Source organism: Mobula hypostoma, chromosome 4 (genome assembly GCF_963921235.1).
Source record: "Mobula hypostoma chromosome 4, sMobHyp1.1, whole genome shotgun sequence".
In the NCBI taxonomy this organism is placed as follows: Eukaryota; Metazoa; Chordata; class Chondrichthyes; order Myliobatiformes; family Myliobatidae; genus Mobula; species Mobula hypostoma.
Window position 1 is genome coordinate 70,845,558 of NC_086100.1, and position 16,487 is coordinate 70,862,044.

At 41.6% G+C, this 16,487-nt stretch overlaps 1 protein-coding gene across 1 annotated transcript in view; it reads left to right on the top strand.

Moving 5' to 3' along the window:
* The first annotated feature begins 3,156 nt into the window (after positions 1–3,156).
* LOC134345378 (ubiquitin carboxyl-terminal hydrolase 47-like) overlaps positions 3,157–16,487 on the top strand; it is a 43,194-nt gene continuing 29,863 nt past the window's right edge. Inside the window, exons 1-5 of the mRNA XM_063045934.1 lie at positions 3,157–3,304; positions 3,380–3,465; positions 11,592–11,688; positions 11,847–11,992; positions 16,226–16,317. Of these exons, the coding sequence (XP_062902004.1) occupies positions 3,294–3,304; positions 3,380–3,465; positions 11,592–11,688; positions 11,847–11,992; positions 16,226–16,317 (432 nt within the window). The 5' untranslated portion in view covers positions 3,157–3,293. The remainder of the gene's footprint in view (positions 3,305–3,379; positions 3,466–11,591; positions 11,689–11,846; positions 11,993–16,225; positions 16,318–16,487) is intronic.

The window sequence follows — 16,487 nt, forward strand, 5'->3', positions numbered from 1 at the left end:
AATGCAAATATTTCACCAGCCAATCATGTGGTAGCAATCTAATTCATAAAAGCATACAGATATGGTCAAGGGGTTCTATTATTGTTCAGACTATACAACAGAATGGGATGAAAATGTGATCTAGGTGATTTTGTCCTGAAATGATTATTGGTGCCAGATGGGGTTGTTTGAGTATCTCAGAATCTGCTGAATTCCTGGGATTTTCGTGCACAATTCTCTTGGTGTACAACTTTTATTTAACCTTAGGAACAAAAGAAAACAAAACAAAAGTGAGAAAATGCTCAGAGGAGGCTTATGAGGTGCTCCAGGGTTGTTTTGAGGTGACAGACTGGCAGGCACTCTGTGAGCCACATGGAGAGGATATTGACGGGCTCACAGAGTGCATCACTGATTACATCAACTTCTGTGTGGACTACAATGTTCCGACAAGAACTGTCCTTTGTTATTCAGATAAAAAGCCATGGGTAACAAAGGACATTAAGGACATCCTGAACGCTAAAAAGAGGGTGTTTAGAGATGGAAATAGGGAGGAGCTGAGGGCAATACAGAGGGACCTGAAAGCCAGGATCAGGGACGCTAAAGACAGGTACAGGAGGAAGCTTGAGTGGAAACTCCAGCAGAACAACATGACAGAGGTCTGGAGGGGGATGAGGACCATCACTGGGTTCCGGCAAACTAGCAACAGAGGAGCTGAAGGCAGTGTAGACAGGGCCAACAAACTTAACCTGTTCTTTAACAGATTTGACATTGTGGCCCCTGCCCATCCCCCATGAGTCATCTGTTGTCGGCCCCCAACCAACACATATTCCACTCTCCCCTCCTACCCCTCCTCACAGTTCCCCACCCTGCTCTCATGACCATACCCCTTCCCCACACGAAACCACCACGGTGGGTTTCACAGCTGAACAGGTGAGAAGACAGCTGAAATGTCTCAACCCAAGCAAGGCTGCAGGACCGGATGGTGTCAGTACCAGGGTGCTCAAAGCCTGTGCCCCTCAGCTATGTGGAGTACTTCACCATGTATTCAACCTGAGCCTGAGGCTCCGGAGGGTTCCTGTACTGTGGAAGACGTCCTGCCTCGTCCTTGTGCCGAAGACACCGCACCCCAGCGGCCTCAATGACTACAGACCGGTGGCATTGACCTCCCACATCATGAAGACCCTGGAGAGACTTGTTCTGGACCTGCTCAAGCCTATGGTCAGGCCATACTTAGATCCCCTCCAGTTTGCCTACCAGCCCCGACTAGGAGTTGAGGATGCCATCGTCTACCTGCTCAACCGTGTCTACGCCCACCTGGACAAGCCAGCGAGCACTGTGAGGGTCATGTTTTTTGACTTCTCCAGTGCATTCAACATCATCCGCCCTGCTCTGCCGGGGGAGAAGCTGACAGCAATGCAGGTGGATGCTTCCCTGGTATCATGGATTATTGATTACCTGACTGGCAGACCACAGTACGTGTGGTTGCAACACTGTGTGTCCGACAGAGTGATCAGCAGCACTGGGGCTCCACAGGGGCCTGTCTTGTCTCCCTTTCTCTTCACCAGTTACAGCTCGGACTTCAACTACTGCACAGAGTCTTGTCATCTTCAGAAGTTTTCTGATGACTCTGCCATAGTTAGATGCATCAGCAAGGGAGATGAGGTTGAGTACAGGGCTACGGTAGGAAACTTTGTCACATGGTGTGAGAAGAATTATCTGCAGCTTAATGTGAAAAAGACTAAGGAACTGGTGGTAGACCTGAGGAGAGCTAAGGTACTGGTGACCCCTGTTTCCATCCAGGGGGTCAGTGTGGACATGGTGGAGGATTACAAATACCTGGGGATACGAATTGACAATAAATTGGACTGGTCAAAGAACATTGAGGCTGTCTACAAGAAGGGTCAGAGCCGTCTCTATTTCCTGAGGAGACTGAGGTCCTTTAACATCAGCCAGACGATGCTGAGGATGTTCTACTAGTCTGTGGTGGCCAGTGCTATCATGTTTGCTGGGGCAGCAGGCTGAGGGTAGCAGACACCAACAGAATCATAGGAAGTCATTCCTGCCTGGGCCATCAAACTTTACAACTCCTCCCTTGGAGGGTCAGACACCCTGAGCCAATAGGCTGGTCCTGGACTTATTTCCCGGCACAATTTACATATTTACATTTACTATTTATGGTTTTATTATCTGAATGATGGCCGATTAGGAAAAGGGGAGGTGCAACGAGACCTAGGTGTCATTATACACCAGTCATTGAAAGTGGGCATGCAGGTACAGCAGGCGGTGAAAAAGGCGAACGGTATGCTGGCATTTATAGCAAGAGGATTCGAGTACAGGAGCAGGGAGGTACTACTGCAGTTGTACAAGGCCTTGGTGAGACCACACCTGGAGTATTGTGTGCAGTTTTGGTCCCCTAATCTGAGGAAAGACATCTTTGCCATAGAGGGAGTACAAAGAAGGTTCACCAGATTGATTCCTGGGATGGCAGGTCTTTCATATGAAGAAAGACTGGATGAACTGGGCTTGTACTCGTTGGAATTTAGAAGATTGAGGGGGGATCTGATTGAAACGTATAAGATCCTAAAGGGATTGGACAGGCTAGATGCGGGAAGATTGTTCCCGATGTTGGGGAGGTCTGGAACGAGGGGTCACAGTTTGAGGATAGAGGGGAAGCCTTTTAGGACCGAGGTTAGGAAAAACTTCTTCACACAGAGAGTGGTGAATCTGTGGAATTCTCTGCCACAGCAAACTGTTGAGGCCAGTTCATTAGCTATGTTTAAAAGGAAGTTAGATATGGCCCTTGTGGCTACAGGGGTCAGGGGGTATGGAGGGAAGGCTGGGTTCTGAGTTGGATGATCAGCCATGATCATAATAAATGGCGGTGCAGGCTCGAAGGGCCGAATGGCCTACTCCTGCACCTATTTTCTATGTTTCTATGTTTCTATATTACTATTTATTATTTATGGTGCAACTGTAACGAAAACCAATTTCTCCCGGGATCAGTAAAGTATGACTATGACTATGATATAAGGACTGTTTTTGCTTAACATGCGCAATAAATTGAAGCAAAATTCCAATAAAAAAGAACAATTTCGAATGTAACCTGTGTGGCACTGAGCAATGTCCTACATTGGCTCTCCAAGCAACACAGTCCCTCATCTAAATTCCAGCGTTAAACTGCTGGCATCTTCAAACGAAACTGAAATTACATTTTGGCTGATGTGTGTATCTGATTAACACCCGAGCAGGGAGCGTTTATAATCGGACTACAATTTGTTCAGCAGTCAGAGAAACTCGGACCTGAGTAACGCACCATGTCGAAAAAGTAAGTAATCTTAACTTCCGACACGAGTGTGAGAGGTTAAAAAGCGCCAGATTAACGCATTTTGTTTGATTTCAGATTAGGAGGTGTGAGAGAAAGAGAAAAACCTGCAAAACAAACAAAAACGAAGAAAACATTGTACCCAGACAAGAACTACTCTAAAGGTGAACGATAGAACTGTCACGTTACGAATCTATTACGGAACGATTTAGTGTTCATCGGGGCGACTTTATTGTATCCCTACCTGCTTTTAAAATAATGAATTATTGAAAGGGGCAGGGAATTAATGAAGAAGCACCCTGTACTGTTACACTTACACTTACTGTCTTTAAAATCGTTCCATGATAGGCAACAGGGCTATCATGCACTGTTGGTGGGTGTGGGAGGACGAGAAGGCGCTGTTTTGCTTTCTTTCAGACTAATGCAATTCTCTCAACATTACGTAATTCTGAAACTCCCGGTAAAGGAGCCGAGCAAGGTTGTGGCCAGCAACAGACAGTCAAATCATTGCTCAAACCGCTGAGTTCCCCAGCAGATTATTTGTTGGCAAACAAGCGAAAATCTGCTGACGCTGGAAATCCAAGCAACACACGCAAAATGCTGGAGGAACTCAGCAGGCCAGGCAGCATCTGTGGTAAAGAGTATTGTCGGCGCCTCGGGCCGACACCCTTATTGTCCTAGTTTCCAGAATCTGCGGTTTCTTTACCTCCATCCTGCGGTCAGAGCAAGAGCTACCAAACTTAATGACATTTTAACGCATTTGATTATTTAATAGTTTATATTTTTAGAAAACTCCTTTTACATAATACATATGATTTTTGGTAAAAGCTGCGAGAATCACTTAACTGCGATTTGCTTTTTAAAGGCAAAAACTCCTATACCTGTTGAGGTCAGCTCTGCTACAATTGCCCGCCCCTTGCCTTCGGACGTACAGTGAACTTGAGCGGGAGTAGCATTTCATCTAAATATTATCTCTACACACGTATTTTTCTGGGGAAAAAACCCAAGCAAAGAAACCAGAGACTGTTGTTGCTTCTGGGGACGTGGCTACAAGCTACGTTAAAAAAAAAGAGAAGACTCGTGTGAAAGGTGGGCTCTCCATCCCACTTTACATCCTCCTTCAATTTATCTCACCCCTGAGGAAGAGCTGGTGGATCTGTCAGATCCTTGACTCCTCTTGGTTTCCCGGCTCCCGAGAGGCTTGGGTAACCAGGAAGAGGCAAGAGTTAAACCCTTACCTATGCCTTAAGGATCCTTGTTGACAAGGATGAGGCTCCTCATATTTAACAAGGTTGTTTTGGCTGCTAGTGTATGCACTGTGCAATGTCATCTAGGTAATATAGAGACAAATGTTGCCGAGAAGGCCAGGCAGCATCTGTGGAAAGAGAATCAGAAATAACAGGTCCAAAACAATTACTGTTTCTCTTTCTATAGATACTGCTTGACCTGCTGAAAGTTTACGGCATCTGCAGATTTATTTAGCATTTTTGTGTCACAACCACGGATTTGGCAGTGCAGTAGATCTGGCAATTGTGCTTGTGAATTTGCACGTGTCAGGTAATTATTATTTAATCGTAATAGCATTTAACTACATTCTTGTCGTCGTAGTGCTTGTCGAGACTTGGACAGAGCATAGCAAAGCCTCGCTGCTGTTTTGCATTCGGCCTTCCCTGAGCCATTGGCTGACTCTGAAGACTAGCGGTATTTGTTTAATGTTTAGATGTTCTTTTCAGCCGCAGTGTAGGCTCTTCGTTTCCCCTTTGAGAGTTTTAGTTATCGGCCCTGTTTTGGCCTAGTGTTTATTGTTTTATTTTCCCTTTTTTCGAATTAAAGTTTGTGAACTATTGACCTGCTTCAGTGTCCCTCAGTCCGCACTCGGGCCATATCCGAACCTTGGTGACATTTTGCTCTTCTTGACCGCCCACCAGAATGAAGATTGTTAGTTTAATTTAGATTCAGATTTATTTTGAATATGCACATCAAAACATAGTGAAATGCATTGTTTGTGTAAACAGCCAACACATCCAAGGATGTGCTGACGGCAGCCCCCCCCCCCAGGTGTCGCCACACAATCCAGCACCAACATAGTGTGTCCACATTGTTCAACACAACACATGACAGAACAAGACAGCAATCATAAAACCCGACATGAACAGCGAAATAAGCCCCTTTCCCGTCCTCCCATCCCTTCTCTCTCCCGCGCGCGTACACACAGACAAAAACACCCCCCCCCCAACACAGGCAACCTTTGAATGCCTCCAGTCCTTGTCCCTCGATTTACAAACCTGCTGACGTCATTGGTAATACAGCACTCCTGCATGCCAGTAGTGGGTCCCCCCACCCCAACCCCACCAGGCTGAGTGTGGGAGGAACTGCTGATGCCGTTTTGGGAATGCCAGTTCAATTTGATGCAACAGTAACAATGATACGGGACTATAAGCAGTAAGTATGTAAATTGTAAATACTTAAACATTACAAACTTTGAATATGTAAAGGATGTAGTTGAATGTAAACATTAATTTTAGCAACAAGTCAACTTTCAGTACCATTCAAGTTAAAACAAGCTTCTGATTTATACCTAAATGCTTTAGACTGAGGGAAGAACTTAGAAATTGCAGGGGCTCTAGTAGTGGTATTCAAAACATTTGTAGCCATGGGTGAGGTGCCAGAGGATTGGAGGATAGCTAATGTTGTATCATTGTTTAAGAAAGGCTCTAAGAATAAGCCGGGAAATTACGGGCCAGTGAGACTGATGCCAGTAGTTGGTAAGTTTTTGGAAGGTATTCTAAGGCACTGGATATATATTGTAAGAATGTGGATAGACTGGGACTGATTAGGGATAGTCAACGTGGTTTTGTACATGACAGGTCATCTCTAACCAATTAGAGTTTTTCCAAAGCAGTTACCAGTAAAGTTGATGAAGGAAGGGCAGGGAGACATTGGTTATGTGGACTTTAGCAAGGCAATTGACAGGGTTCCACATGGGAGGCTGGTCAAGAAGGTTCAGTCGCTCGACATTCAAGATGAGGTAGTTAATTGGATTTAACATTGTCTTCGTAAGAGAAACCACAAGAGTGGTAGAACATGGTTACCTCTCCGACTGGAGGCCTGTGACTACTGCTGTGCTGCAGGGATCGGTGCTGTTATTGTTTGTCATCTATCTTGATGATCTGGATGACAATGTGGTTAACTGGATCAGCAAATTTGCAGATGACATCAAGACTGGGGGTGTAGTGGACTGCAAGGAAGGTTATAAAAGCTTGCAGCAGGATTTGGACCAGTTGAAAAATGGCAGAACAAATATAATACAGACAAGTGAGATATTGCACTTTGGGAGGACAAGACAGGACTTACACAGTGAATGATAAGGCACTGAGGGGTAGGGTAGAACAATGACTTGGGATGTAGATCCATAATTCCTTGAGAGTATCATCACTGGTAGATAGAGTCATAAAGAGAGCTTTTGGCCCATTGGCCTTAATAAATCGGAGTATTGAGTAAAGGAGGTTCATTATGATGAAATTGCACAAGGCGTTGGTGAGGCCTAATTTGGAGTATTATGTGCAGTTCTGATGACCTACCCATAGAAAAGATATCACTGAGGTTGAAAGAGTACATAGAAAATTTACAAGGATGTTACCAGGACCTGAGGATCTGAGTTATAGGGAAAGGTTGAATAGAGTAGGACCTTATACCCTGGAGAGTAGGAGAATGAGGGGAGATTTGATAGAGGTACACAGAATTATGAGGGGTATAGATAGAGTAAATTAAGCAGGCTTTTTCCACTGAGGGATGGGAGGCGTATGAAGGGCTGTGGTGCAGGTGTGGATTGAAGGGTCTTGGTGGAATAATAGTTCAGCCTGGACGAGAAGAGCTGTAGTGTTCTGTGACTCTTCACATGGTCACCCAGTCATTTTATTTACCATACATCTGCTGGTGGAGGGGAGGAGGAATAAGGGAGGCTGAACTGAGCAGTCTCTGAAAACTCATTGCTCATGGATTCTAATACAGTCAATACACCAGCTTTGTGCTGCCTGTTCATTTCCATGTGGTGTGTGCAGTCTGTATAAGCTGTGCCATTCATTGCAATAATGTCTTTATAGGTGGTCTTAAAGCTAGCCTACATGACTTAAAATATAGGCTCCATTATTAAAGCAGAGGGAATGATATCCCTTTATTACTGCTTCAGAGTTGAAATGTAGTGGTGATGTGCATGCACTCACTGTCTCACATGGCTGCCTCTGCAATTTGTTAAAAAAGATAAAGTTATTACTGTGGATTTTCTCTTACTTGGATTTCCAGTGTCTGTAGATTTTCTCTTGTTTGTGCATGTTATTACCTCCTTATTTCATAGCGGAAATATTCCAGCCTGGAACAGCCCGGACAAAAAGTTTCAGGGTCAACACCTTCTGGCAGTGCCCTTATATCTAAGGTTGCAGCTGTGGCAGGAACTGATGGCAATTTTAGTGAAGATAGCCTGTTGGAGGGGTCTTTCATTGACTCAGTTATGGTTATTGGATTTATTGAATATGCCTGGAATAAAGTGAATCTCAGGGTTTTACATGGTGACATATATGTACTTTGATAATAAATTTACTTTGAGCTTTGGTGCAATAGAAACATATTAACTGCTAAGGAATTATACTACAAATAGAGGGGGTACAAAGAAAGTTCACCAGATTGATTCCTGGGATGGCAGGACTTTCATATGATGAAAGACTGAATTGAGAAGATTGAGGGGGGGATTGAAACGTATAAAATTCTAAAGGGATTGGACAGGCTAGATGCAGGAAGATTGTTCCCGATGTTGGGCAAGTCCAGAACGAGGGGTCACAGTTTGAGGATAAAGGGGAAGCCTTTGAGGACCGAGATGAGGAAAAACTTCTTCACACACAGTGGCGAATCTGTGGAATTCTCTGCCACAGGAAACAGTTGAGGCCAGTTCATTGGCTATATTTAAGAGGGAGTTAGATATGGCCCTTGTGGCTAAAGGGATCGGGGGTATGGAGGGAAGGCTGGTACAGGGTTCTGAGTTGGATGATCAGCCATGATCATACTGAATGGTGGTGCAGGCTCGAAGGGCTGAATGGCCTACTCCTGCACCCATTTTCTATGTTTCTATGTTACTCTGCAATTATTTATTCAGTAATACATGGGTTTAGTTAAAGAGGAAGTGGTGGTATGTAATTAAGCCACTTTTAATACAAGGCTCCATAATAAAGGGTTGGATCAGCTGATCCAGTGTTTGCTAGATGTAATGGGCACTGTGTGGTGTTCATTAAGCCTGCCAAACCTACAACTGAGTTCAGTTGACTCATCTCTTGGTTAACTTTGCATTTTGGTTAGCCATAGCAAACAGGAGTAACTCTATGACTGGCCAATGTGGTGTTGATGATATCAGCATTAAAGTCACACCTTGCAAAAACCTGTTTGAATGCATACCTATTTATTAAAAGATTCATTCATACAACCCTTCCTATTATTCTCTGCTGTGTCCACGATGGCCATCTTGAGCTTTTGGTTGCAGGTCGTTTTAAATCCCTTCCCATTCCCACCTGCCTGTCTGCAGCCTTCTCCATATTGATGGTGAGGGTAAACACAAATGAAGAGAACAGCAGCTCATATTCCACTTGGGTAGTATACAATCCATGGCCGGAACTTTGAATTTTGTATTTTCAAGTAACCCTCCCCCTCTGTGTTCCTTTCCCACTAGTCTACCAGGCACTCTCTCCCTTTGTTCATCTTCTCTACCCCTCCCCTCCTGTTATCAAGTCTCTTCACCCTCCCTCACCTGATTCTACCTGCCCACCATTCACATGCCTATCTATCAGGGTTTCTTCTTTCTGCTCCCTCAGTTCACTTTTCCCATTCTCTCCCCCACCAGGTTCCAACTGCCATCATCCCCATCTCCTCTGATGCCACTTACCACCTACCAGGCTGCTCTCTCACCTCTTTATATTGGCTACCTTGCCTGGACATTTCCGATACTCATGGAGGGTCTCTGTGGTTGCTGACCATTCCTTTGCCTCCAAAAATGCTGCTTGACCCACTGAGCTCCTCCAGTTGTCTGCTTTTGCTCATTCTCATCTAGATGTAGGTAGAAAGTACGATCCATTAACTGACATATGTAAATCATAGGCAAAATTTTTAAATTGCACCAACATAGGAAAAAGCATTTTTGTTCACATTTGACAGATCTACAGGACATGTATACAGGTCAAATATACAGAAAGGAGCCAGAAAAAAGCCAGCAATATCATGAAGGATCTCACCCATGGACTGCTTGATCCACTCCCATCAAGGAGGAGGCTATGTAGTATCCAGGCCAGGAGCAACAGACTCAAAAGCAGTTACTTTCCCCAAGCAGTAAGGCTGATCTGCATCTCCACCCACTTACCCACCCCACCACACAGCCCACCGTCTCTTCTTTAGCATTTCCTGTCAGAGTCACTTGATGTACAGACCTTCCTGCACCTAGTGTCACTTTATGGACATACAATCAATATATGTATGTCAGCTACCTTGTGTACTTGTATCTATTGTTTTTTTTTTATTATTATGTTCTTTATCTTATTATATGTATGTTTTTTTTTTCTGCTGCATCTGATCCGGAGTAACAATTATTTTGTTGTCCTTTACACTTGTGTCCCAGAAATAATATAAAACAATCTTTCATCTTGAATCTTGGTAGAATATTGCTGTTCACCGGATTTGATAATCATTGCTATCAATGTGCCCACCTGTGTTCACTGGTTGTTTAGAAGTCTCTGAACATGGCAATTAACCGTAAACTCAATCTGCAACACTTGTATCCTATTTGCTGATATAAAGCAAGTTGTAAAATTGAGTAGTGGAAAGTAGTACAAGAACAAATCTACAATGGAAAAGCAACCAATTAGCAGAGTTGGGACAAAGGTTGACCTACATCTCTTCTGAAACAGTGATCTGAAAGGAATTGCATCCTGAAACCAGCATTAACAGGGCACTCACTGGACAGGAAGGAGTTAACTCCACATTCTCTTTTACTCAGTAGCTAACATTGGAGATGGTTGCCTAGGATGATGAGATGTAGGAGAAAAATATTTGGATAGAGAAATGGAATGCAGAATCTTAATAGATTTCAAAGAAATATCTGAGTTCTTTTGGTAGATTTAAAAAAAATTGTTTACTGTTTCCATTTTGGGAGGTTAAGCATTTTTATAGTTTTCATCTTAACATTTTGTCCGAACATTTTGTTCATTGGAACAGAATCTAGGAAAATATTTTTTATATGGTTTTATATCACACTCTTTGGTACGCTGGACTATTTTGGGAGCTCTCATTTTAACCCTGTTAAATGATATCTCATTGTTGATCTTAAGTTATAGGCTGTAAACAGTAGGAAATTTTAGAGAGAAAAAGTTCATAATATGATCGATGTATAATTAGAATTGATCAAATCTGTATTTGTTTTCAAAAGGATTGTTGTACTTGGCAGGATTTACACAGAAGCAAGGTCTTAAACTGGACCTTGTAGAATATTTACACAGCACCATTATCCATCCTCCAAATCTTTCCCCACCCCTAATTTAAATACAATATTGGATCCATTCCTAAAAGGCTTGGAAAAAATTAAAGCTTTGTAAACAAATCCATTTATAGTTCAGTAAAGCCCCTCTGAACATTGTTGTAATTGCAGCAATGATTTTCTCTAATTTATTTTTGGCTTAAGCATAATTCACACCAATTTCATTAAATCTGTGATTTGTCCTAATTGGGAAAAATTTGCAACATAAAATTTGTCACTTAATTGTAAAAGATATACTTATGGTGAAAAATTTAAAGAAGAAATATCGGTAGTGAGAGATTGTTCATTTGAGAATGGATAAAACCATTTTATCAGTGGAATGCAGTTAAACCATTTTATCAGTGGAATGCAGTTAAACCATTTTATCAGTGGAATGCAGTCAAAACATTTGCTTCAAATTTTAATTTGCATAATTGCAGGGTGAAGTCTTTATTGGGACTGCATGCAAAAAGAGCAAAAATATAGTACTCTGGGCAAGGATTGTGGAGTATTTAATTTTGTACCTCTAAGTAGCAAATATCCAATTTATATTTCATATTTTCAAATTAAAACAGGAAATGTGAAACTCATCTTCAGTTTCAAAGTAAATCTAAATATGAGTTCAGCAGCTACAAAGAGTATATGGGTTAATTGCATGCTTGTGAACACACATGCACATATGTGCACACAAACTATTTAATTTTTGACATGATCTGTGTTAACAAAGCTCTTATTGATGATCAGAGTTTGCTGGGATTGAGAATAAGGGAGCCACCTGTTACCTGAATGCACTGCTTCAAACTCTCTACATGTCTAATGAAGTGAAGGATGCTGTCATCAGGTTTGTACACTTAATAATAAATAATCAATATTCCAGCTATAAATTAGTTAATTATTGCGATGCCTTTAATATGTATGATTTAATTGGAATTTAAACACTTATGTAAAATCCTCCTTTAAACTGCAGTCTTGAAATTATTCATATGTGCTTCCTCTTAGATTAAAAAACAGAACTGAGCCAAATAAAAAGGACAAACAGAAGAAGAAGAAGAGCATTGCTTACCAACTTGCAGTATTATTTGAAGAACTAGATGCTAAAAAAACAGGAAATACAGATGAGATTACAGAAGTCTTGGGCATAGATGGTGAGTAAGAATGGATAAATCAGGAAATTTCAGAATGTATATAGTGTATAAGTTATATAAGATGACATATTGGAATAAAAATACAAGTAGTAAAAGCTGAAATAGTCCTTGGGCCTTAGCCCCGCACATCCACTCTGCCATTCAGTTGTATCAGGACTGATCTTTTACCTTGGAGAGATCTTTTTATGTTAACTCCATATCCTTTGATTCTCTTAAAATCCTAAAAACTCTTCAATCAGCAACTTAGCTTCAACAGCCCTTTACAGCAGGGAATTTCAAATTCTTGCTTCCCTCTGGCTGAAGAGGTTTTATTTTCTCAGCCTTGTCTGGATTGGTAAACCTGCTTATATTATGATGGCGGCTACTGGCTTTTGGATACCCCAACCAGATCAAGCCTGAGATCACCTCTAGAATTTTATACACATCAATAAAATTGCTTCTTAATCTAAAACAAAACACAAATGCAAATTACTCCCCGTCACTTCATTGGCTATCTCCTGTACCTAATAAAGTGGCCACTGAGTGTTTGCTCATGGTCTTCTGCTGCTGTAATCCATCCACTTGAAGGTTCACTGTATTATGCATTCAGAGATGCTTTTCAGCAAATTATCGTTGTAATGCATGATTATTTGAGTTACTGTCACCTTTCTGTCAGCTTGAACCAGTCTGGCCGTTCTCCCCTAACATCTCTTATTAACAATGCATTTTCGCCCACTGAACTGCCACTCACTGGAGGTTTTTTGTTTTTCTCCACATTCTCTGTAAACTCTAGAGTCTGTTATCTATAAAAATCCCAGGAGATCTATAGTTTCTGAAATGTTCAAGGTATTCCAAATGGTAGCAACAATCAGTCCATGGTCAAAGTCACTTGGATTATCTTTCTTCACCATTTTGACATTTGGTCTGAAGAACAAATGAACCTTTTAACCATGTCTGCATGCTTTTATGCATTGAGTTGCTGCCACATAATTGGCTGAGTAGATAGTTGCCTTAACAAGCAGGTGTACTGAATCAAAGTGGTTACTGAATGTAGTGCAGACATTGGAAATCTGAAATCAAACAGAAAATATTGGAAATACTTAGCAGTTCAGCAGCTTGTATGGAAAGACAGATTGACTTGTCTTTGGCTTGAAGTGTTCAATCTGAAATAGTCTACTCTCTCTGCAGAGGCTGCATAATTTGAGTATTTCCAGCAATTTCTATTTTATTTATACTCATTTAAAACTTTTAAAATGTACTATATATGAATTAATCATAGAGTCATTGAACAGCACAGAACAGAAACAGGCCCTCCAGCCCATTTGGGCCATAGCCCTCCATAACCCTACCATCCATGTCTCTATCCACAGCCTCTTGAGTGTGTATTAGGGCAAATTAGTATATGAAACTCTTTTATATTGATTCAAACTTACTTTTATGCTGTTTTAGATTTGCCATTGTTTAAACGTGAGTAAAAGCATTATGCATATTTCAGTGGAATAAAGCAAATTACAGTGGTATGAGAGAGGAGTTGGCCAAAGTAAATTGGAAGGAGATGCTGGCAGGGATAACAGCGGAGCAGCAGTGGCGTGAGTTTCTGGGGAAAATGAGGAAGGTGCAGGATAGATGTATTCCAAAAACAAGAAAATCCTCAAATAGCAAAATAGTACAATCATGGCTGACAAGGAAAGTCAAAGCTAAAATAAAAGCAAAAGAGTGGGCATACAACAAAGCAAAAAATAGTGGGAAGGACTGGGAAGATTTTAAAAACCTACAGAGCAACTAAAAGAATCATTAGGAGGGAAAAGATGAAATTTAAAAGCAAGCTGGCAAAAATATCAAAGTGGATAGTAAAAACTTCTTGTATGTTTTAAAAAAATATTGAGTGGAAATAGGACCGCGAGAACATGAGGCCGGAGAAATAATAGCGGGTGACAAAGTCATGGCAGATGAACTGAATGAGTTTTGCAGCAGTCTTCACTGTGGAAGACACTAGCAGTATGCCAGATGTTTAGGGGTGTGAGGGGAGAGAAGTGAGTGTAGTTACTATTTCAAGGGAGAAGGTGCTCAAAAAGCTGAAAGACCTGAGGGTAAATAAGTCACCCGGACCAGATGAACTGCATCCTACTGTTCTGAAAGAGGTAGAGCTAGAGACTATGGAGGCATTATAACTGATCTTTCACAAATCGTTGGACTCTGGCATGGTGCCAGGGGACTGGAAAATTACAAATGTCACTCCACTCTTGAAGAAAGGAGGAAGGCAGCAGAAAGGAAATTATAGACCAGATAACTTGACCTCAGTGGTTGGGAAGATATTGGAGTCAGTTGTTAAGGATGAAGTTATGGAGTACGTGGTGACACAGGACAAGATAGGACATAGTCAGCATGGTTTCCTTAAGGGAAAGGTTTGCCTGACAAACCCATTGGAATTCTTTGAGGATATCACGTGTAGGATAGATAAAGAGAATATAATGAATGTTGTATATTTGGACTTGCAGAAGGCCTTTATCAAGGTTCCACACATGAGGCTGCTTACCAATTTAAGAGCCCATGTCATTACAGGAAATTTACTGGCATGGTTAGAGCATTGGCTTATTGGTAGGAAGCAGCGAGTGGGAATAAAAGGATCGTTTTCTGGTTGTCTGCCAGTGACATGTGGTGTTCCGCAGGGGTCAGTGTTGGGACTGTTTCATTTTATGCTGTATATCAATGATTTAGATGATGGAAAAGAGGTTTTTTTTGCCAAGTTTGTAGATGATACAAAGATTGGTAGAGGGGCAGGTAGTGTTGAGGAAACGGGTAGACTGCAGAAGGACTTAAACAGATTAGGAGAATGGGCAAGAAAGTGGCAAATGAAATACAATGTTTTTAGAAGAAGTAGATATGCAGACTATTTTCTAAATGGAGAAAATCCAAAAATCAGAGATTCAGATGAATTTGGGAGCCCTTGTGCAGAACACCCTAAAGGTTAACTTGCAGATTGAGTAGGTGGCGAGGAAGGCAAATGCAGTGTTAGCATTCATTTCAAGAGGATTAGAATACAAGAGCAGGGATGTGATGCTGAGGCTTTATGAGGCAGTGGTGAGGACTCAACTTGAATATTGTGAACAACAAACAACAGGAATTCTGCAGATGCTGGAAATTCAAGCAACACACATCAAAGTTGCTGGTGAACGCAGCAGGCCAAGCAGCATCTATAGGAAGAGGCGCAGTCGACGTTTCAGGCCGAGACCCTTCATCAGGACGGAGTATTGAGTATTGTGAACAGTTTTGGGCTCCTCATCTAAGAAAAGATGTGCTGGCATTGTAAATGGTTCAGAGGAGGTTCACAAGGATGATTCCTGGAATGAAGGGGTTATCATACAAGGAACATTTGATGGCTCTGGATCTATACTCACTGGAATTTAGAAGGATGAAGGGGGGAATCTCATTGAAACCTTTCGAATGCTGAAAGGCCTATACGGTGTAGATGTGGAACGGATATTTCCCATGGTGGGGGAATGTAGGACAAGAGGGCACAGCCTCAGGATAGAGGGGCATCCATTTAAAACAGATGCAGAGAAAATTCTTTAGCCAGAGGGTGGTGAATTTGTGGAATCTGTTACCACAGGCAGCTATGGAGGCCAGGTTGTCGGGTGTATTTAAAGCAGCTTGATAGTTTTTTGATTGGACATGGCATTAAAAGTTACGGGGAGAAGGCAGGGGAATGGGGCTGGGGGCGTGGGGTCAAAGGATCAGCTATGATTGAATGCTGCAGCAGAATCGATGGATCAAATGGTCTAATTCTGCTCCTATATCTTATGATCTTGTATCAGACCAGTGTTCCATAAGATAAATTGAAGGCCATGATAGACTAATTTAAAGTTTGTTCATTATAATTGGCATTCTGTAGCTCATTACCAGAAAATAATATTTCCGGTAGTTGAATTAAAACCTTTAAGCATTGAGAACAAAGCCCATAATATGCCAAGTTTCTAGTCTTCTAGCTACTTATGTTTATTGATTGAGCACTTATTGCTTAAAAAGTTCTTCAGCATTGATTGTGGTGATTTCTCTTTTTATTGTTTATTTCACTACCACTTTGGGTGTTCATTCACTGCATTCTAATAGGCTCCTGGTGCCATTGGTTAATATTCTGATTGCCTCTCATTGATACCACTACTGTTTCCAATACTACTGTTACTTCCTGTATTTAACAATGCAATGCTGTTATTTAAAATGAAACAACAATGGTTAATTTGGTTTATCTTCAAGTTACCAAACAACAAGATGTAGTAGAACATTTCCGACAGATACTGAACAAGCTTGCTGAAGAAAGTGACGCGGAGGCTTGTACTATTTTACAGGTAAGTTATAATAGATTTCGAAAACTCATAGTCACATCTCAATAAAATATATGTAAGTGGGATATGATACTGTTTTTTCTTTGGTTTCTACGCAAATAGTTTAGGCTGTCTGAATTAACACGAGGAAAGCTACTAGTGTTTAAATGTGAATATATCTTTCACATTGTGAC